Below are 21,700 nucleotides of genomic sequence, written 5' to 3'. Positions count from 1 at the left end.
TCTGGGACGGATGCGCCTGAAGCGGATGGGGGCTCCGATCCCGCTCCACGTCTCCTGGCCGCCGGCATCACGCGCGGGGCAGCCAATTAGCAGCCCCGCGGCTTATCTGTGAAATGAAAGGGTGCGCGGAGGTGGGATGAAAATCAGCATTGGGGGCGGGACCACACCCGGAAATGGCTCATGTAAGCCCTTGAAAAAGGTTTAGAGTCATAGAGTCGTACAGCATAGAAACAGGCCCATCGGCCCACCGCGTCCATGCCGACCATATTAATCTATACTATCGATCATTCCAGATACCCACTATTCTTTGTGTGAAAAATTTACCCCTTTGATCCCCTTTAAACCTCCTCCCTCTCACCTTAAATCTATACCCTCCAGTTTTAGTCACCCCTACCATGGGAAACAGACTCTGGCTATCTCCCCTATCTATGCCTCTCATAATTTTATATACCTCTATCATGTCCCCTCTCAGCCTCCTTTGCTCCAGGGAAAACAGACCCAGCCTATCCAATCTCTCTTTATAACTCAAGCCCTCCAAACCAGGCAACATCCTTGTGAATCTTTTCTTCACCCTCTCTAGCTGAATCACATCTTTCCTGTAGTGCGGCGACCAGAACTGCACACAGTACTCCAAATGCGGCCTAACCAACGTTATGTACAACTGTAACATGACATCCCAACTCTTGTACTCAATGCCTCGGCCGATGAAGGCAAGCATGTCATACACCTTCTTCACCACCCTGTCTACCTGTGTTGCCACTTTCAGGGAGCTATGTACTTGCACCCCAAGGTCTCTCTGCTCAACAACACTCCCCGGGGCCCTGCCATTCACTGTATATGTCCTGCCCTGGTTTAACTTCCCAAAATGCATTACTTCGCACTTGTCTGCATTAAATTCCATTTGCCACTCCCTTGCCCACTTTCCCAGTTTATCTAAATCCTGTTGTAACCTTAGACAACCTTCTTCACTGTCCACTATACCACCAATTTTGGTATCATCTGCAAACTTACTAATCATGCCCCTTACATTCACATCCAAGTCATTAATATATATGACAAACAACAGAGGGCCCAGCACTGATCCCTGCGGCACACCACTGGTCACCAGCCTCCAATGTGAAAAACAACCCTCCACTACCACCCTCTGCCTCCTATCAAAAAGCCAATTTTGTGTCCAATTTGCTAGCTCACCCTGGATCCCATGTGTTCGAACCTTCTGGACCAGCCTACCATGCGGGACTCTGTCACAGGCCTTGCTAAAGTCCATGTAGACAATGTCCATCGCCCTGCCCTCATCAATCCTCTTGGTCACCTCCTCGAAAAACTCAATCAAATTCGTGAGACATGATTTCCCACGCACAAAGCCATGCTGACTATCCCTCATCAGACCATGCCTTTCCAAATGCATATAAATCCTGTCTCTCAAAATCCCTCCCAATAACTTTCGCATCACTGATGTAAGGCTCACCGGCCTGTAGTTCCCTGGCTTATCCCTGCTGCCCTTCTTAAATAAAGGCATAACATTAGCTATCCTCCAGTCTTCCGGTACCTCGCCCGTGGCTAACGATGATACAAAAATCTCTGCCAGGGCCTCAGCAATCTCCTCCCTTGCTTCCCATAGCATCCTAGGATACATCTGGTCAGGCCCTGGGGATTTATCCACCTTAATGTGCTTCAAAACCTCCAACACCTCCTCCTTTGTAATGTTGATATGCTCCAGGATATCGCTGTTCCCTCCCTTGAACTCACTAGCTTCCATGACCTTCTCCACAGTAAATACAGACGAGAAGTATTCATTTAAGATCTCGCCCATTTCCCGTGGCTCCACACATAGATTGCCGCACTGATCCTTAAGGGGACCTACTCTCTCCCTTGCTACCCTTTTACTCTTAATATACTTATGGAATCTTTTAGGATTCTCCTTTATCTTATCTGCCAGGGAAATCTCATGGCCCTTTTCACCCTCCTAATTTCCTTCTTAGGTGTAGTACTACATCCCCTATACTCCTCAAGGGACTTGCTCGATCCCAGCTGCCTATACTTGACACAATGCTCCTTCTTTGTCCTGACCAGACCCTCAATATCCCTCGTCAACCAAGGTTCCCTAAACTTGCCAGCCTTGCCCTTCCATCTAACAGGAACGTGCCGGCCCTGAACATTTCCTATCCCACTTTTAAAAGCCTCCCACTTTCCAGATGTCCCTTTACCTGTAAACAGCCGCTCCCATTCAACTTTTGAGAGTTCGTGTCTGATGCCATCGAAAATAGCCTTCCCCCAATTTAGGACTTCAACCTGAGGAGTGGGGGATGCCAGGTCAGTGCAGAGCCGCAAGCTGATGACATGCCTCTGAGAACATCAATTCGTTGGGAGATGTTGCAGGTGCAGCATGCGGTCCTTGGAAATCTGACGGAGTTGCCTGAGAGGTTGTGCGTTATGACTCATACTCTGGAGACATCCATCCAGAGTATGAGTGCTGCAAAGTCTCAGGCATTTGAATATCTGGCTTCCTCTGTTGAAAGACTGGCAGCTGCAGTGGAGGAGCCAGTTCTGGATGCAATTCGTGACCTCAGAGCAAATGTCGCCTCCCTGAACCAGAGCACCAGAGAGCAGAATCTGATACGCTGGCGACAGGTTGAGGTCGCTCATCCCTCTGATGTCACCACTGAGGACCAGCCGAGCCTCACGAGGGCACAGGGGCAGCAGATTGCATATGGGAGCTCCTCTCAGGGTGCCTCTGATGCATCCTGCAGCTCCTTGCTCCCACTGCCAGGGACATGTGAACCGTGAAATCCCAGGGCGTTGGAGGGTGCTCATGATATTTATCAGGAGAACCCTAAGATGCCGCGGCTCTCACAGCCGCGAGCATGCAGAGGACGTCCGCCAAAGTCATCACAAGCAGGGCGACAACCAGATCAGCCACCTGCCTCTGGTGAGTCTGGTGCGAGGGATCATCCACCCGAATGAGCACTCGCAAACGATGTAAGAAATCACTGTAACATTACAGCTGGTTCACTGGGTGACTTGTAAGTTATATATTTGATTTGTGTTAGAATAATTCTATTAAATTTGGTGTTTTGACTATTTGACACGTCATTCCTGAAGTCTCATACAAGATCATTGCTCAACAGAAGTAGTTTCAAATGTAAGATCACACTTTTCGGTTGCGTTCCTCATGATGTGAAGGATTGAATCGTCACATTATCTCTCCACCTGAAGGTGAGTGAATTTTCCCTCTCAGATGCTCACAGTGACTCATCTCATATGGCAATATCAATTTTGTGAACATTTTATTCCTCTCAATGGAAACGCCTGCCTATTAGAGACTCCCTTGTCTCTCTAGCAGTTGAGCCAATTTACATTCACCTTTCCCTCCCTGATCATCATTTTCCTCATCAGAAACTTCATCATCATCTGATGACTCACCTTCACAGTGAACAATTCCCATAGTTGTACAGCAGACCAGATGCTTTGACCACAGGCATTAGCTTCCAATTATTAGGACTGGTTCAGGAAAGCCCCTTCCCGTCACCCAATAACTCAGAGTAGATTGGTACTGATCAGCAGGGCATATCATTCAGATGACCCCTTCTGCACAAGATGCCAGTAACACCCCTTGTTAGGACACACGAACAACATCTGAAGTAATAAGGATCAAAAATAAAATTTGTTCCTCCAACTCCCTCAAGAATCAATGCCTGCCGCCCTTATGAGCCTGCTGGGTTCCCGAGACACCCCACGACCCGATTTACGGCCATAAAATCAGACAGCACGCATAAAATTGCTGTCAATTACTTTTTCAAGCACCTTAATGAGCTTTCAATTGCTTGTAGTCGGGAGGCAAGCACACACTCGATCTCGCCCGACTTCCTATGCTGGTTAAATGGCGTGTGCGCGTGTTGACGCCGGGGGCCCGGCCCGACGCCATCGTGCTCCATTTTACCTTCCGGACGCCTCCGATGGGACCTGAGTCATGACGGTAAAATTCCGGCCCATATTTCTGGGATAGAAACCATCTGGTCCTGGGGATTTGTCACTCTTTAGTGCCATTATTTTTTTCATTACTGTTACTTTGCTTATGTTAATTTTGGTGAGTACCTGTTCCTGATTCAATGTTAGTTCCCTTGGGATTTCCGGCATGGTGACCTTATGGGGAGGGACTTGAGATACTGGGACAAAACCCAGAGAAAGTTCAATAGTTTTTTTTTATTATTCTGAAGGATTTTTGATAGTGTCCTGAGGAAAAGGCCATTTCTTATGGTTGGGTTGTCAGTAATTTAAAATTGTCACTTCGAGTAAGGAGGGAAAGAGCAGGAGAATTTTTCAATGTAGCGAATTGTCAGAGCATGGAATGCTTTATTACAAGGAGTATTTGAAGCAGAGATGATAAATTCTTTAAAAAAGAGTATGAAATATTGCCTTAAAAATATGAATATTAAAGGGTATCTGGACAGCAAGCATGAGAATGGGATTAAACTGGATGGCTCATGTGGAGAAAAAGACACATATAACAATCCACAATCTTAGTTAAATGTCAGTCCTAAAATTTCTCCCGCTCTAAAAGTGATTGTTGGGGAATATGGAGGGGATACTTGTTTGACAGGAGGTCATGTCCCAGGTGCCCCTAACATGTAAAAGCTCACATGTAAAATTTGCTAAGTATTACAAATAGAACAATAGAGCAATTCACATTCAGCACAACTCTCCCCATAAACTAAAAAAAACTGCTCATTTCTGGAATGAAAATTTTCAAAGGCTTTATTGTGAGGAAGAATTGAATTGTTAATCTGTTAATTATGTATCAATTGTTTAATTATGTGTCGGTGGAGGGTGTTAATTGGGGTCTTACTTGAACACTTATAAGCAGACACATACTGATACGAGGAGCCGAAATAAATGGTTCTGCCGCCGTAATTGGTGGTGGGCGAAAACAATGACGGCCCGTGCAGTCACAGAGCCACCGCGATATTAAGAGCATCCGTCCACTTAAATAGCCAGGGCGGAGCGCCCACCCCGATGACGTGGAGGGAGCGGGCTCTCCGTCCCCGGCAATGGCGTCAGCAGCCTTTGCGCAGGCACTGACACCATTTTTAAAGGGTTTTGAGCCCTACATTTCAATTTAAATATTTAAAGCTAGATTGATTTAAAAAAATTAAATAAATTGATCTTGACCCTCTTCCATCCTCCCAATGGACACAGAATTAATTCTTTGCCCTTCCTCCCTCCCTCCCCCAAAACACTCACCTTATGCACCTGACCTTCCGGCCCCGCCAAAGTTCATAAGTTTTTCACTGTAACTTTTCCCACCATCCCCTGCACCAATCAGATGAGTTTGACCCCACTCCCCCCACTCCCACACTGAAGAACTTACCTGTTCCTCCTCTCCCCAAACAGTGTTTCGCCTCGGATTCCCGGACAGGGATCCGAAGATGTGGGAGTGCCGGCCACCAGCACCAATATCTCTCCGGGACGGACAGCGGGAGTGTGAAGGTACTTAATCCATTTATTTAAATGTATTTACATATTTAAATTGGACCCCCATTGCTGAACAGCGGGAAGACCACCACGAGGCCTCGCCGCCGCCGCCAGCAATATGGGGCCAGGCCTTCCCTGCGTCGAGATCCGTGGCGGGCCTCTCCCGGAGGCATTTTCCACCCCCCCCACCCCGCCATGACCCCCAACATCGGGTGGTCTGTAAAATTTGCCCCAGGGAGGTTTTTGAGTAAGAAGCTACATGTTTGTAATCCTTGTACTCTATACAATAAATGTGAAACTGAGTAAAGATGGGCCCAGCATCATCCTTCCACACCAAACTTTCTGGAATTTAACATGTACGACCTAACTTTTAACAACTGGTGCTATATGTAGAAATAATTATTTATCTTAATTAATAAATGCCTTATTTAATGATTTCTTATGTTTTTCAATATAGAGATGCAACTTATTAAACAATTGAATACTTGGATGTTCACCAGGTAGTTAAAAGTTCAACCTCTGGTGCCTGTCAGTGAGACTTGATTACTTTAATTGGGTGAGTTTTAAAGAAAAGATTTATATTTTATTCACTGTTTTAGGTCCCTGCCTATCATGTTCCATTCCTTGACTGACAGAAGATGGTTAACATACTCCTTTTCCACTGCCAATGTTGAAATGAAAGCCCAAAAATTCCTCACGTCTAGTAGAGAACATTTCATGCAATGTGGGTGATGGGAGAAATTTGGGATGGGACCCAGTTCCATCAGATCTCCACCTCTTTGGCGAATCCAAATTGTCAGTGGAAGAGGTGGGACTTGCAAGATGATGTCAGCCATCCAAAATCTTGGAACAACTGGAAAACAGGTGATAGTGAATCAGCTGCCTGTTTTACACCTCAACGAATTTTGTTTCCATCAGGAGGTTGTATAAAATGAGCACTGATCTATTGCCACCTGTTTCCTGTCAAATGATAAAAGTGTCAGTTCATCCCTGTATCTGCATGTATACATTGTGTGCTCGAATTAAATCCTAGTGGACGTGGGGCCCACCAGCCTTTTTGGACTTTGATTAGCTTAACTGCCTCTAGAACACTTGCTCTACCCCTTGTAAGAACAGTCATGCTGAAACAATGTTGCCCAAAATATGGAGATTAACCTGATTCCAGAACTTCTTATCGGATCAGCAGCAGGATCAATTAGCGGGCAAAAGTCCTGCCCTGCTTTTCTTCTAGCTTTATAGTGGCCCATCAGGAATTTTAGGACTCAACTCTTTCTGCACTGCATCCTATCCTAATTCTTTCCCAAAATGTCAAAGCAATGCAACTCCTTACTTCCTTCAGTCTTTCCTTCCACCTGGTTTTGAGTGTTTACTAAGCAATACAGAAAGGAAGGTTGCAAGTTTAATCCCTGATTTGTGCCAAGTTATTTAATCGTAGAAGGGGCTAAAATAGGCTCCAAGAGGTAAGGCATTTGTGGGCTCGGGGGAGGGAAATTTGTCCTTGTTTTGCCAGTATTTTCCGATGTGAAACAAGGGGAATGAAGTCTAATTTCAGGGTGCAAAGTCCTGCGCTCTATCAGAACCCGGAATGCAGGCACTTTCACATTGATGAAGGTGGCCTCCCAGACGTCTGTGGCACTTGCCTGAAAGAGGAGTCCGGAACCTTGAATATATAAACTCTACAGCACAGAGGAGGCTTAAAGGGACACCTGGAAGTGGACACCAAAAGATGTGTTTTATTTTCTATTTAGCTTTATGTGGAGTTTGGAGGGACAGAAAAATGGGCCATAAAGAATTTTAACCATAGGGAGTTTAGGCAGAATTTTTACTATTTATCTCAATCCAGTGACTACTATTAAATAGTGCACGTCACTGTTTGATGAGGACAAGATGACGCTTGTCTATGATACATCCTATAGTTCGATAACTTGCTGGCCTCACTATTTCGGCTCCTACATTAAAATGACCACTTAGACAACTAGAACTCATGGAAAACCATGCCTTTCAGGATAAGGGAGAATACTATATATAAATTTAAACACATTTAAAATTATAGTTACACACTTTGGCTTAATACAGTTAACATGTTCTACTTTTCTGTTAGAACTATATGGAAAATAAATTTTGCAGATGTTATATAAAGGACAAACTTAATGCCAGAAATCTCCTAGATTACATTTACGCAGAAATTATGCTAAATTTATGCCAGTCTCTGCAACAAACTTGCCTACAGGAATTTACACCCAAATTTTCTGAAAATTGTGTTAACAGAAGTCAAAATGTAAAAACAAGCATTTAACATGGAAATCAGCATAAACAATCAGTGCCTAAGGAAAGCACATGTCATCTTCCTTCTTTAAGTCCCCATTTATCTTAATGATATGATAAAAGTAAAACATTTTTGTCATCAAGTCATCATTTTTGGACACTAGGCACATCATATTTAAGAAAATGCAATTGTGAAAATTTTTCTCTACTTTATGATTCTGATGCCATAAAATAAATACAGTGCATGTCTAAATGGAAATCACTAAAATCGGCGTAAATGCAGGGGACTCACATTTTTTGGTCTTTTACATGGAGCAGAACTATATTAATGTGCCAAGTGGAGCTGCATCAAAAGTAACTTAGAGTGGCGCAGTGGCTAGCACTGCAACCTCACAGCTCCAGCGACCTGGGTTCAGTTCTGGGTACTGCCTGTGCGGAGTTTGCAAGTTCTCCCTGTGACCACATGGGTTTCTGCCGGGTGCTCTGGTTTCCTCCCACAGCCAAAGACTTGCAGGTTGATAGCTAAATTGGCCATTGTAAATTGCCCCTAGTGTAGGTAGGTGTTAGGAGAATGGTGGGGATGTGGTAGGGAATATGGGATTAGTATAAATGAGTGGTTGTTGGTTGGCACAGACTTGGCGTGTCAAAGGGACTGTTTTAGTACTGTATCCCTAAATAAAATAATAAACTCAGAAGCAGTATAAAAGATGAAGGAAACTTGCAGATGGCAATTCTTCAGTGTAAAACCGGTATAAATCACATAAATTTTCACATCAGGAAAAACTTCACTCTTACACATTAGTTATGCCAAAACGTTCCAGTCAATTCTGGGCCAATGTATTTTCAGAGCTGAGGTGAAGTATTTTTAATCTCAGATATTGAATAGTCCATCTTCTTTAATCCAGATAAAATCATTGTCACAAAATAGCAATTTTAACCAGAGTGTCAGACTGGCAAAACCCAAGTGTCTTCCACAATTTCAAAACTGGCTGTCTGCTCTGTGCATGTGCACATTAATATACACTATACAATTCTATTATTGTCCTAACAAATCAGAATACAAAATGCACGTGCAACATTTAACATTTTAAAAAGCAGTTATTTATTTTATCTATTAACTTACAACTTTAAACACTAATGTTTTAAGCACTTTTTTGTTTTGCACAGATATTAGGAATTACTTGCTATCACTTGTGGCTGTGTAATTTATAAATTATTTTCCATCTTATGTGGGTCTACAATGAGGTTCCATCCTGAAAACAAGCCAGTTTCATTTCAGGGATAAATGCGAATGGAGCAAGACTATGCAGATATCTTCTGAAGTTTTTCAGCATAATTAGTGGGTTTGCAGATGCCAATTTGCCATGAATTTTTCAGTTCTTGATTTTATTTACTAGTCATCTGTTGCTTTCGGAGACATTCGCCATATTCAATTTTTCTCCCGAAACTTTTGCCTGTAATTGCAAATTTTCAGTTGTCTGATGATGTAGAATCTTATATTGGTAAACCAAAAGGGCTTCCTTCGGCTCTTCTGCTCATGGCTTCTGGTCCCATGTTGCTTTGGGATTGTTGGCAGTGTTCAGATATTTTGCATTCCCTTGGACAATATCCAAACTCATTGGCTTGCCAATCTTTATTTCTTTTCTTTATGTCTTTTCTGCAACAGCAGACAGAACTAACAATGTCATTGAAGGAATTTTCTGTTTCTCACAATGAATTCTCTGTCTTCCTGCTCTCCTGCCACAATTGTGGGTTTGAATCCTCCTTGAATAAACTCATGGCTATCCTTTGTGCCTCTCCTGGCATTCTCCAAAGGGTCTGCTGAAGGAAACACTGCTACCTCATTACAAGCAACCACCCTTACTGCGCCATCCTCCTCTTTCAACAACATAAATGCCCAGCACACTCACTAGGAGCTAACCTCTGCAATCTCCTACCTGTCTTGCTGACTCCTTTTCCTTGTTGATTTCAATCTCCATTTCAGCTCCATTAGTCCTCTCTCTTTCTCTACTTGATTGTCTTTCTTCCCACTCGCCATACCCAAGCTTACCTTGTCCATGAGACCCATATCCTGCTCCCTTGGCTCCATTCCCAGTAAAATGCTAACCATCTAACTTCCCTTCCTGGCCCCCCAAGATAGCTGACATCTCCTCTCTTTCAAAACTGCCATCATCAGCTCTTGCACAAAACACCCACACTCGACTCTTCTGTCCTTGAAAAACTGACACGCCATCTCCAACGTCCCCTTCCTTTGTAAAGTCCTTGAAACAGGTTGTTGCCTCCCAAATCTGTGCTCACCCTTCCCACAACTATATATTTGAATCTGTGCAATCAGGTTTTCACCCCAACCATGTCACTAAAACAGCCCTGATCAAAGTCACAAATGAAAATGGACTCAGTGTATCATTGTCCCCAACTTCTCTGCAGCTTTTGATTTGGTTGGCCATGCCATTCCCCTCCAACAGCTCTCCTCCATAATCCAGCTCTGTGGGACAGCCTCCACTTTTATCTATCCAATTGTAGTCTATCTTTGTAACCTCCTACAGCCTATAATTCCCCCAGACCGAAACTCTACACTCTGCTAATTCTAGCCTAGTGTGGATCTTTTCCCACTGTAGTCACCGAAGCTCCATATTCTGTAATTTTCTCCAATCCCTCTAGTTTTCCATCTCCCTCTCTTTTTTCTAAAACCTTCAAAAACTATCTATTTGAACAAGCTTTTTTATCATCCTTCCTAATGTCTCCTTCTTACCCAGTGTATTCTAATTATCCCTCTGTTTTGGTACATGTTCCTATGTTAAAAGTGCTATATAAATGCAAGTTGTTATTGTTGATGTTGTTGATTTCTTTCTTCAGTCGTGGTGTAATCTCTATCTGAATTGCTCCACTTCAGATATCTTGAATTTTGACGAGGTTTGTCAGTTTATAAAGTAAATCTGCACTTACCAAAACTGGTTTGTTCCCAGTCCGGAGTGGTGGAATCAGTGTATGAGGTTTCCAGGTAATCGAGAGATAAATGCACTGCTCTGAACCGTTCCCTAATCTATGAGGATTACGGATAAAAAAATTCCAGATTAAACCAGGTAGACTGTACTACTTCACTATTTTACTGCAAAACCATACCAGTGATTACTGGTCCTTTAAATTTGTATTTTTCATTTTCAGGAAGACACAAATATTTTGTTCAGAGCAAGATAACTTTCTGAATAAAAAACAGAAATTCAAAATACTTTTCATTTACTGACCTCCTAATCCTGGTCTCAGTCGATTGTCATATCCATCCAGGAGTCGATCAAGAATTCTGGTAAAGATAGTGATGTTGTCCCTTGCTTCATCTTCCACTGAGCCAGGCTCCCCTCTTCTGAATTTAAAATTGGACACATTAAAATGCATAATTTGGCCAGTAATCCCTGCAGTCAAATTACAGCAACCATACACACAAAAATGTTACGTGTTTAACTAATCATATGTATGCAAAATGTTTTACTACCAATGCAATAAAGCTCTGCAATACAGTGCTGTTATCATGAACATAAGGGTCAGGGGTCATGAGACAAGAGAAGTATCTCTCTACTCAAAAAAATATATTATGTAATAAAATTAAAATATCAGAAGAACATTTCATCTGTTCACTGTTTATAATGAAACAGTAAATATGTGCTTTTGCAAATGCGTTTCTGAACATTCTACAAACACCACACAAAGGAAATCTTTTGCCTAATCAAATCAATTAGATAAAGTTACAGTCTCTGAACGTTATGACATGAGCTTAAACCAAGGCTGTGCCAAATGCTTTAATCAATTTCAGCAAGTCTTAATTCAAAATTAGGGTGGAACATTCATTGAGAATATTAGTTGATAAATTATGACAATCAGGCTGTGAATATCTTCAGAGTCGATACCACTCCGCCACCATAACTTCATCAGAAAAGTGGCAGAAGCCCCACTGTAGTTGTTCTGGAAATGAGGGATCAACTTTCAAACAATTGTTTCAGAAGACACATGGAAAGTTATGCAGTGGGAAATCCATATTCAAAACCTAATCCGCAGCATCTTAATGTTGGAGGCAGTCTAAGATATTTTGGGATAAAATTCCCTCCCCACATCTCCAGCAGTATGAAATCAAAAAATGTTCCCAATAAAATTTTAACACCTATCCAATATAGCAACAATTAGAGGTTCCGACCATCACAGATGCCAGTCTTCTGCCAATTCAATTTATGATATCAAGGAACGGTGAAGGCACTGGATACTGAAAAGGATATGGGCCCTGACAACATTGCGGTAATAGTACTGAAGATTTGTACTCCAGAACTGGCAACCTTCATAGCCAAGCTGTTTCAGTACAGTTACAACAAGGGCATCGACCCAACAATGTGGAAAATTGCCCAGGTATGTCCTGTACACAAAAAGCAGGACAAATCCAACCCAGTCAATTACTGCCCCATCAGTTATTCTCGATCATTCACAAAACCGTGGAAGGAGTCATCAACAGTGCTATCAAGCGGCACTTGCACAGCAATAACCTGCTCACTGAGAACATTCAGTTTGGGTTCTACCAGGACCACTTAACTCCTCACCTCATTACAGCCTTGGTCCAAACATGGACAAAAGAATTGAACTCAAGAGGTGAGGTGAGATTGACTGCCCTTGACATCAAGGCAGCATTTGACTGAGTGCGGCATCAAGGAGCCCTGGCAAAACTGGAGTCAATGGGAATCAGGGGGAAAACTCTCCACTGGTTGGAGTCATACCGAGCACAAAGGGAGATGGCTGTGGTTGTTGATGGTCAATCATCTCAGTCCCAGGACATCACTGCAGGAGTTCCTCAGGGTAGTGTCCTAGGTCCAACCATCTTCAGCTGCTTCATCAATGACCTTCCCTCCATCAGAAGGTCAGAAGTAGGGATGTTCGCTGATGATTGCACAATGTTCAGCACCATTCGTGACTCCTCAGATACTGAAGCACTCCGTGTCCATATGCAACAAGACCTGGACAACATGCAGGCTTGGGTTGATAAGTGGCAAGTTACATTCCTGCCACACAAGTGCCAGGCAATAACCATCCCCAACAAGAGAGAATCTAACCATCTCCCCGTGACATTCAATGGCATTACCATCACTGAATCCCCCACTATCAAAATCCCAGGGGTTACCATTGACCAGAAATTGAACTGGACCAGCCATATAAGTACTGTGGCTACATCAGCAGGTCAGAGGCTGGGAATTCTATGGCAGGTAACTCACTTCCTGTCTCCCCTTGTCTCCCCAACGCCTGACCACCATCTACAAGGCATATAAGTCAGGAGTGATGGAATACTCTCCACTTGCCTGGATGAGTGCAGCTCCAACAACACTCAAGAAGCTTGACAACATCCAGGACAAAGCAGCCCGCTTGAACATAGAACATAGAACAGTACAGCACAGTACAGGCCCTTCGGCCCACGATGTTTTGCCGAACCTTTTAACCTACTCTAAGATCAAACTACCTACCCTTCATTCTACTATCATCCATGCACCTATCCAAGAGTCGCTTAAATGTCCCTAATGTATCTGCTTCTACTACCACCGCTGGCAGCGCATTCCACGCACCCACCACTCTCTGTGTAAAGAACCTACCTCTGACATCTCCCCGAAACCTTCCTCCAATCACCTTAAAATTATGCCCCCTGGTGATAGCCCTTTCCACCCTGGGAAAAAGTCTCTGACTATCCACTCTATCTATGCCTCTCATCATTTTGTACCCCTCTATCAAGTCACCTCTCATCCTTCTTCGCTCCAATGAGAAAAGCCCTAGCTCCCTCAATCTTTCTTCGTAGGACATGCCCTCCAGTCCAGGCAGCATCCTGGTAAATCTCCTCTGCACCCTCTCTAAAGCTTCCACATCCTTCCTATAATGAGGCGACCAGAACTGAACACAATATTCCAAGTGTGGTCGAACCAGGGCCTTATAGAGCTGCAGCATAACCTCGCGGCTCTTAAACTCAATCCCCCTGTTAATGAAAGCCAACACACCATACACGTTCTTAACAACCCTATCAACTTGGGTGGCAACTTTGAGCGATCTATGGACATGGACCCCAAGATCCCTCTGTTCCTTCACACTACCAAGAATCCTGTCTTTAAGCCTGTATTCCGCATTCAAATTCGACCTTCCAAAATGAATCACTTCACACTTTTCCAGGTTGAACTCCATCTGCCACTTCTCAGCCCAGCTCTGCATCCTGTCAATGTCCCATTGCAACCTACAACAGCCTTCCACACTATCCACAACTCCAGCAACCTTCGTGTCATCGGCAAACTTGCTAACCCAGCCTTCCACTTCCTCATCCAAGTCATTTATAAAAATCACAAAGAGCAGAGGTCCCAGAACAGATCCTTGTGGAACACCACTGGTCACCGAGCTCCATGCTGAATACTTTCCATTTAATACCACCCTCTGACTTCTATGGGCCAGCCAATTTTGTATCCAGACAGCCAACTTTCCCTGAATCCCATGCCTCCTTACTTTCTGAATGAGCCTACCATGGGGGACCTTATCAAACGGCTTGCTAAAATCCATATCCACCACAAACACTGCTCTTCCTTCATCAATGTGTTTTGTCACATCTTCAAAGAATTCAATAAGGCTTGTGAGGCATGACCTGCCCCTCACAAAGTCATGCTGACTGTCTCTAATCAAACCATGCTTTTCCAAATAATCATAAATCCTGTCTCTCAGAATCCTCTCCAATAATTTGCCCACTACCGACGTAAGACTGACTGGTCTATAAATCCCAGGGTTATCCCTATTCCCTTTCTTGAACAAGGGAACAACATTTGCCACCCTCCAATCATCCGGCACTACTCCAGTGGACAGTGAAGACGCAAAGATCATCGCCAAAGGCGCAGCAATCTCTTCCCTCGCTTCCTGTAATATCCTTGGGTATATCCCGTCTGGCCCCGGGGACCTATCTGTCCTCATATCATTCAAAATTTCCAGCACATCCTCCCTCTTAACATCAACCTGTTCGAGCATATCAGCCTGTTCCACGCTGTCCTCACAAACGACCAGGTCCCTCTCACTAGTGAATACTGAAGCAAAGTATTCATTTAGGACCTCCCCTACCTCCTCCGACTCCAGGCACAAGTTCCCTCCACTATCCCTGATCGGCCCTACCCTCACTCTGGCCATCCTCTTGTTCCTCACATAAGTGTAGAACGCCTTGGGATTTTCCTTAATCCTACCCGCCAAGACTTTTACATGTCCCCTTCTAGCTCTCCTAAGTCCATTCTTCAGTTCCTTCCTGGCTACCTTGTAACACTCTAGAGCCCTGCCTGATCCTTGCTTCCTCAACCTTAAGTAAGCTTCCTTCTTCCTCTTGACTGGCTGTTCCACATCTCTTGTCATCCAAGGTTCCTTCACCCGACCATCCCTTCCTTGCCTCATCAGGACAAACCTATCCAGCAGTCGCAGCAAGTGCTCCCTAAGCAACCTCCACATTTCTGTCGTGCATTTCCCTGAGAACATCTGTTCCCAATTTATGCTCCCCAGTTCCTGCCTAATAGCATTGTAATTCCCCCTCCCCCAATTAAATATTTTCCCATCCCGTCTGCTCCTGTCCCTCTCCATGACTATAGTAAAGGTCAGGGAGTTGTGATCACTATCACCGAAATGCTCTCCCACCGAGAGATCTGCCACCTGGCCTGATTCGTTGCCAAGCACCAAGTCCAACATAGTCTCCCCTCTAGTCGGCCTATCTACATATTGAGTCAGGAAACCTTCCTGGACACACCTGACAAAAACTGCTCCATCCAAACTATTTGCACTAAGGAAGTTCCAATCAATATTAGGGAAGTTGAAGTCACCCATGACAACAACCCTGTTACTTCTGCACCTTTCCAAAATCTGCCTCCCAATCTGTTCCTCCATGTCTCTGTTGCTATTGGGGGGTCTATAGAAAACTCCCAACAAAGTGACTGCTCCTTTCCTGTTTCTGACTTCCACCCATAATGACTCAGTAGACAAACCCTCCTCGACGACCTCCCTTTCTGCAGCTGTGATGCTATCCCTAATTAACAATGCCACTCCCCCACCTCTTTTACCTCCCTCCCTATTCCTTTTGAAACATCTAAACCCCGGAACATCCAACATCCATTCCTGCCCGTGTGATATCCACGTCTCCGTAATGGCCACAACATCGTAGCTCCAAGTACTGATCCATGCTCTAAGTTCATCACCCTTATTCTTGCGTTAAAATAGACACACTTCAACCCATCATACTGGCTGCAACTTTGCCCTGTCAACTGTCTAACCTTCCTCACAGACTCTCTGCACTTGGTATCTGCCTGTTCAACAGCTACCCCATCTACAGATCCGTGGCTCCGGTTCTCATCCCCCTGCCAAACTAGTTTAAACCCTCCCAAAGAGCTCTAGCAAACCTCCCGCTTGATTAGCATTCCATCCACCACATTCAACATTCACTACCTTCACCACCGATGCACAGTGGCAGCAGGGTGTACCATCTACATGATGCACTGCAACAACTCACCAAGGCTTCTGCAACAGCATCTTCCAAACCCGCGACCTCTACCACCTAAAAGGACAAGGGTAGCACACACATGGGGACACCATCATCTGCAAGTTCCCCTCAAAGCCGTCCTGATTTGGAACTATATCGCTGTTCCTTCACTGTCGCTGGGTCAAACTTCTGGAACTCCCTTCCTAACAGCACTGCGGGTATACCTACCCCACATGGACTGCAGCGGTTCAAGAAGGCGGCTGACCACCACCTTCTCAAGGGCAATTAGGGATGGGCAACAAATGCTGGCCTAGCCAGCGACACCCACATCCCATGAAAAAATAAAAAAAAGTTCATAAACATGCCAGGATATGCCCTTGTGGTCGAGGACACAGAATAATTGCCTCTTCCAAAGAACACAATGGCAGGTTCTGAAAAATAGGAATTTGCTTCAACAAGTCATTAGCATTATCACCTCAGCAAGGCACTGAGAATACAAGTTTCATAAATAATCATTGTAAGTTACTACAGTTTTACAATGGATGACATGATTTTTTACGGATGGACTTAAATCATCTGTCAACTGAATCTGGGAAACTGAGTTACAATTTTAAAACACAATTGGGTGGCTAGGAACTGCACCACCATTTTCACCTTCCAGCATCCTGCTGGCTCCAAGGATATGTTGACCGGCATCTCTGCTCATAGCTTCCTGCTGGCTGAGCCTTTTCTTAGAAATTAAGCAATGTGGATTTTAACTGGAAATTAACAGTCATACAGCCTTATTTGGGAAATAGAAGGGGACGAACCTACTTGCAAAGAGGTAACATCCCCATACATAAAAAAAAACTAGTTATACTGCTTAGAAACATGATAAATATTGGAACCACACAGTGGATCTTGAGATTCATTGGACTCATTCCAGCATTTCACAAGGTACATGTACAAGCTACTGTGGAGCGGCGACGATAGTTCTCCCCTTAATTGGGATAGAGGTATCCCACTAAACTCTGTAGCTTTCTTCCAGGGATTTAAGGTAAATGTTACTTTAAATGTTGATGAATATCTTAGATATTTTACTGTAACAATATTTTGACTTAATAATTGGATTCTCTACCAGAAACAAGATTATACATTCTTTCCTTTCCTAGAACTATTAACATTTCAATTGGCTTTCCCACAAAATGTGAATTGCATGCTCGGTTCTTTGATAAACTTTTATATAATTTAGAAATTATATTGTCTCATATAGTCTGCTGTGTTGCAAACTCGAGAACCTATCTCCGCACACTCTTCAGTGGGGAAGTACATTATTGAGGAGAGATGCCCAGACTATTATACTATCCAGGTTGTTATAATCTGACTAAAACATGTGAAAAAGGCTATCTGGAGAACAGTAAAATTCTCAGCTGGTTCCCTTCCTTTGGGGAGCATTAGATCAGTTCTTCAGATCCATTCAAGTGTCTGTGAAATCTGTCTCTCTCAACCTTACATAAGAGCAATCATCTGAGGAGTACGCCTGATCCAGGATGGTCCCAAAAAGGGGCTAGGATTAGAATCCACTTGAAGTTCTCTTCATCAGGATAAATGAACTTAGTCACATAGTAACTGGATGAGGGCTTTGTGACACAATGAAAAAAGATGTACAACGGACTTGAGCAAGCTTTGATGAAAAGAAAGAAAGAATTGCATTTATATAGTGCCTCCCACAACCTCAGGGCATCTCAAAGCACTTTAAACCAATGGAGTACCTTAGAAGTGTAGTCACTGGTGTAATGTAGGAAATGTGACAGCAAATTTGCACAGGCAGAGCTAATGATCAGATGATCTGTTTTTTTAAACGCTTGGTTGAGGAAATAGCTAGGATGGCTGGGAGAAATCTCCCTCTTTTCTTTGAATAGTAGTGTCATAGGTTCCTTCACAACCACCTAAAAGGGAAAACGGGGCCTTGGTTTAATGTTTCATCGAAGGATGGCACCTCCAACATTGCAACATTCCTTCAGTATGCTATTGTTGTGTCAGACTAGATTATGTGCTCATGTCTCTTGAATGGTGCCTTGCTGAATCGTGGATTAATGCTTTTTTTATAGCAGTGCAATGAGCAAATTGATCTGACAACTGATCTCCAACACTGAGGAAAATTTAAATCTGCAAGTTGGGAGCACCAAAAGCAGCTATTTTGATGTACCATTCAGGTAAATCCTTTCCTATCAAATGAACCTCAATGAGCCCTGTCTGGGTGGGACTGTACAAACCACAGCAGCAAATACATTAGCCACGTGAGGCAGATGCTGGTCCTCTGACACCCCAATCACCATCCAATAGTAGACAGGTAGGAAATACCCAGATGCACACTTAGTACAGTTAGCTTTGCAGAATATTATGCAATCATATGACTGGATATAGTCGCACCAGTGGGGCTCCTGTCCGAAAAGCTAGTGGGAACCATGCCTCGGCCTTTCAGAGCCCGCACGACGTGATTCAATGGCACTCGGGCAATTAACAGCTCCCAAGAACTGCCAGCCAATCAGACAGCTGGACTTTTCTACTGGAGACCAACTGCAGCAGGTGGTGAGTAAAGTCGGTTTCCTCACACTCATCCTCCAAAATGGTAGACTTCCCAGTGGAGGTGAAAGTTTTGCCAGGAATCCATAAAAGAAATACAAATTAGCCTGACCAGGTAGTTTCAGGGGTGCAACTACAGGACAGACACAAAACCCACTCCTCCACATTTATGTTGGGATTCCACTGGAGTGAACAATCCCACAGTATTTAAGCAGGAAATTTTGTTAAGGGTAACTACGACTGCTGACCTGTTTGGTGAAGCAGGAAAGATACAAATAAAGTTAAGAATTTCTTATGTTTAGGTTTTTGACCTCACTATAAAATCCTTCTATCATTTGTTAATTGGAGATAAAGGCAGAAAAAATTCTTCTCCTTAAAAAATAATACAATTAGTATGTTTGTACCTCTAGCTATGAATGGAATTGTAAAATAGATTATTTAATATCCATTGTTATGATCCTCTGAGAAACCAGTAACTTTTTAAAAAGAAATTCAAACTCCCAGTTATTACTAAAGAAATTACACCACAAGATTTCACATTTCAAACAAAAAGCTTTTTTGTACAAGAGTTAAACAAAGCAAAACACTATTAACTTAACACTATAATTTGATATCACTTATACTCTAAACTTAAAATCTTAACAGAACATGAAGATGGATACTTTAAACTCTAAATCTCAACAGAACACTCCTGTTTGGCTTTCACTTCTACCCTAAGAGTTCCCCTATAAATTACAGGATCTTAGCAGTTCATTCACTTCTCCTGAGACCAATCCAAAGTTTACAACAGCTCTTAGGAATTCACTTCGATTTTCCTTAGTGTCTTAGCTATCTTCCAAGGAATGAGATTCCCTGAGGATTCTCCCTCTAGCATTCGGCAAGGCAATCCTCCAGCTTTCCTTTAATACCTCACAAATCTGGATTTTCCAGCCTGAGCATGGGCTTTACTCAAATCAAAAACACCCTGGTTCATGATGACTTTCCTGCTCCTGACTCCAGCTGCTTTCAAAGCCAACTGCCTTTCTGTGAGTAAAACTCAAAGCTAAAACACCTGCCTAAAATACATCCTCCTGTATAATCTATCTCCATAACAATGTGGTACATCTGGGATATCCCAGATAGCAACTTAATCTAATTACCTCCAACTCCAAAATATCTCTTTGATTTCAGATACCCACATGAATAATTAATATTGCTAACGATGACAGGACAATTCCTTCCAGACTTTCTGGCGACATTTCTCCAACTAAACAAGACTGCCTGCTGTTTTATGGCTCTCACCTCCTCCATCTCTGTCTCAATAAGAACACATGGAAAGATCTTTGAGATAAAATCTCTTGAGTAGTCCTGCAACCTTTTTTAAATTCTGAAATTGCAGTTATCTTACAGCTACACATTTAATTTCTCCAAAACTAAAAGTGACCTCTAAAATATTAATACAAACCATCAACTAGATGATCATAACAATATGGCCGGAATTTTACATTGTAGTGGAGGCCCTGCCCACCGGTTAAAAAGTCAGGGGTGAGCCTGCCTTCAATAGGCCTGGAAAGAACGCTGTAATTTTACATGGCCCAGGACCTTAATTGGCCTTGGTTGGGACTTCTGCCCCTCTGAGGCAGGAAGTCTTGCCTCTAAGAGCTGCTGGCCAATCGGAGGGCCAGAAGCTCCGCAGTCCCAACAATGTCACCGCTCCCCTTGGCCACTGCTGTGACTCCACCCAGCAAAAGGAGCAGCATGGGTACTGGACCCGAAAAAGGTGACTTGGGTTTCGGACCTCACCGAAGACATTCGGCTAGGCTCTAGTGAGGGGACTGGCGGAGGCTGATTGAGAGGGTGGGGGAAAATGTCCCAGCGGCGGTTGCTTGTCCACTGGGAGGGCTGTCTGTGGGGCACAGGTGCCTGATCAGGAGGGTGCCCCCCCCCCCCCCTCACCTCCCAGCCTTCAAGGAGGCTGCCAGGTGGCCTCCCAGGTGACAAAGTGCCCAGTCACCACTGGTAATATACCAGCGGCGGTGGTAGGAGATCCCTAAGTGGCAATTATTTGGCCACTTAAGGACTTTAATTAGCCTGAGGTGAGCGGGCCATTTGCCATCTGCCCCACAGCTGGTAAAATGGGAGTGGGGGCGGGGAGACAACAGGAACTGCAGAACCTCTGCCTCCCACACAATTTTACCCCTCACCACCACCACCGCCACCTCCAAGCTTGCTCCTGGTTGGTGGTGGGGTTGGGGGGCAGGGGCATAAAATTCTGGCCTATAACTTTTCAGTTGCTGAGAAAATTTGAATATTCTAACAGTGCCGCTGAAAAATTCATATCACGGTGCGTCAGGATAAAAATTCATATCACGGTGCGTCAGGAAAAATATTCATATCACAATGCGTCAGGATAAAAATTCATATCACGGTGCGTCAGGATAAAAATTCATATTACGGTGCGTCAGGAAAAATATTCATATCACAATGCGTCAGGATAAAAATTCATATCACGGTGCGTCAGGATAAAAATTCATATCACAATGGGTCAGGATAAAAATTCATATCACAATGCTTGAGGATAAAAATTCATATCACAATGGGTCAGGATAAAAATTCATATCACAATGCTTGAGGATAAAAATTCATATCACAATGTGTCAGGATAAAAATTCATATCACAATGGGTCAGGATAAAAATTCATATCACGGTGTGTCAGGATAAAAATTCATATCACAATGCGTCAGGATAAAAATTCATATCACGGTGTGTCAGGATAAAATTCATATCACAATGCGTCAGGATAAAAATTCATATCACGGTGTGTCAGGATAAAAATTCATATCACATTGTGTCAGGATAAAAATTCATATCACGGTGTGTCAGGATAAAAATTCATATCACAATGCATCAGGATAAAA

General features: G+C 43.5%; 1 protein-coding gene across 1 annotated transcript in view; it reads right to left on the bottom strand.

Annotated features, from left to right (window-relative positions):
- LOC137372287 (gamma-aminobutyric acid receptor subunit alpha-2-like) overlaps window positions 1-21,700 on the bottom strand; it is a 449,916-nt gene that overhangs the window by 258,674 nt on the left and 169,542 nt on the right. Inside the window, exon 3 of the mRNA XM_068036058.1 lies at window positions 10,983-11,098. Within this exon, the coding sequence (XP_067892159.1) occupies window positions 10,983-11,098 (116 nt within the window). The remainder of the gene's footprint in view (window positions 1-10,982; window positions 11,099-21,700) is intronic.

Source organism: Heterodontus francisci, chromosome 1, assembly GCF_036365525.1.
Source record: "Heterodontus francisci isolate sHetFra1 chromosome 1, sHetFra1.hap1, whole genome shotgun sequence".
In the NCBI taxonomy this organism is placed as follows: domain Eukaryota; kingdom Metazoa; phylum Chordata; class Chondrichthyes; order Heterodontiformes; family Heterodontidae; genus Heterodontus; species Heterodontus francisci.
This window is presented reverse-complemented; position numbering and strand designations above follow the sequence as displayed.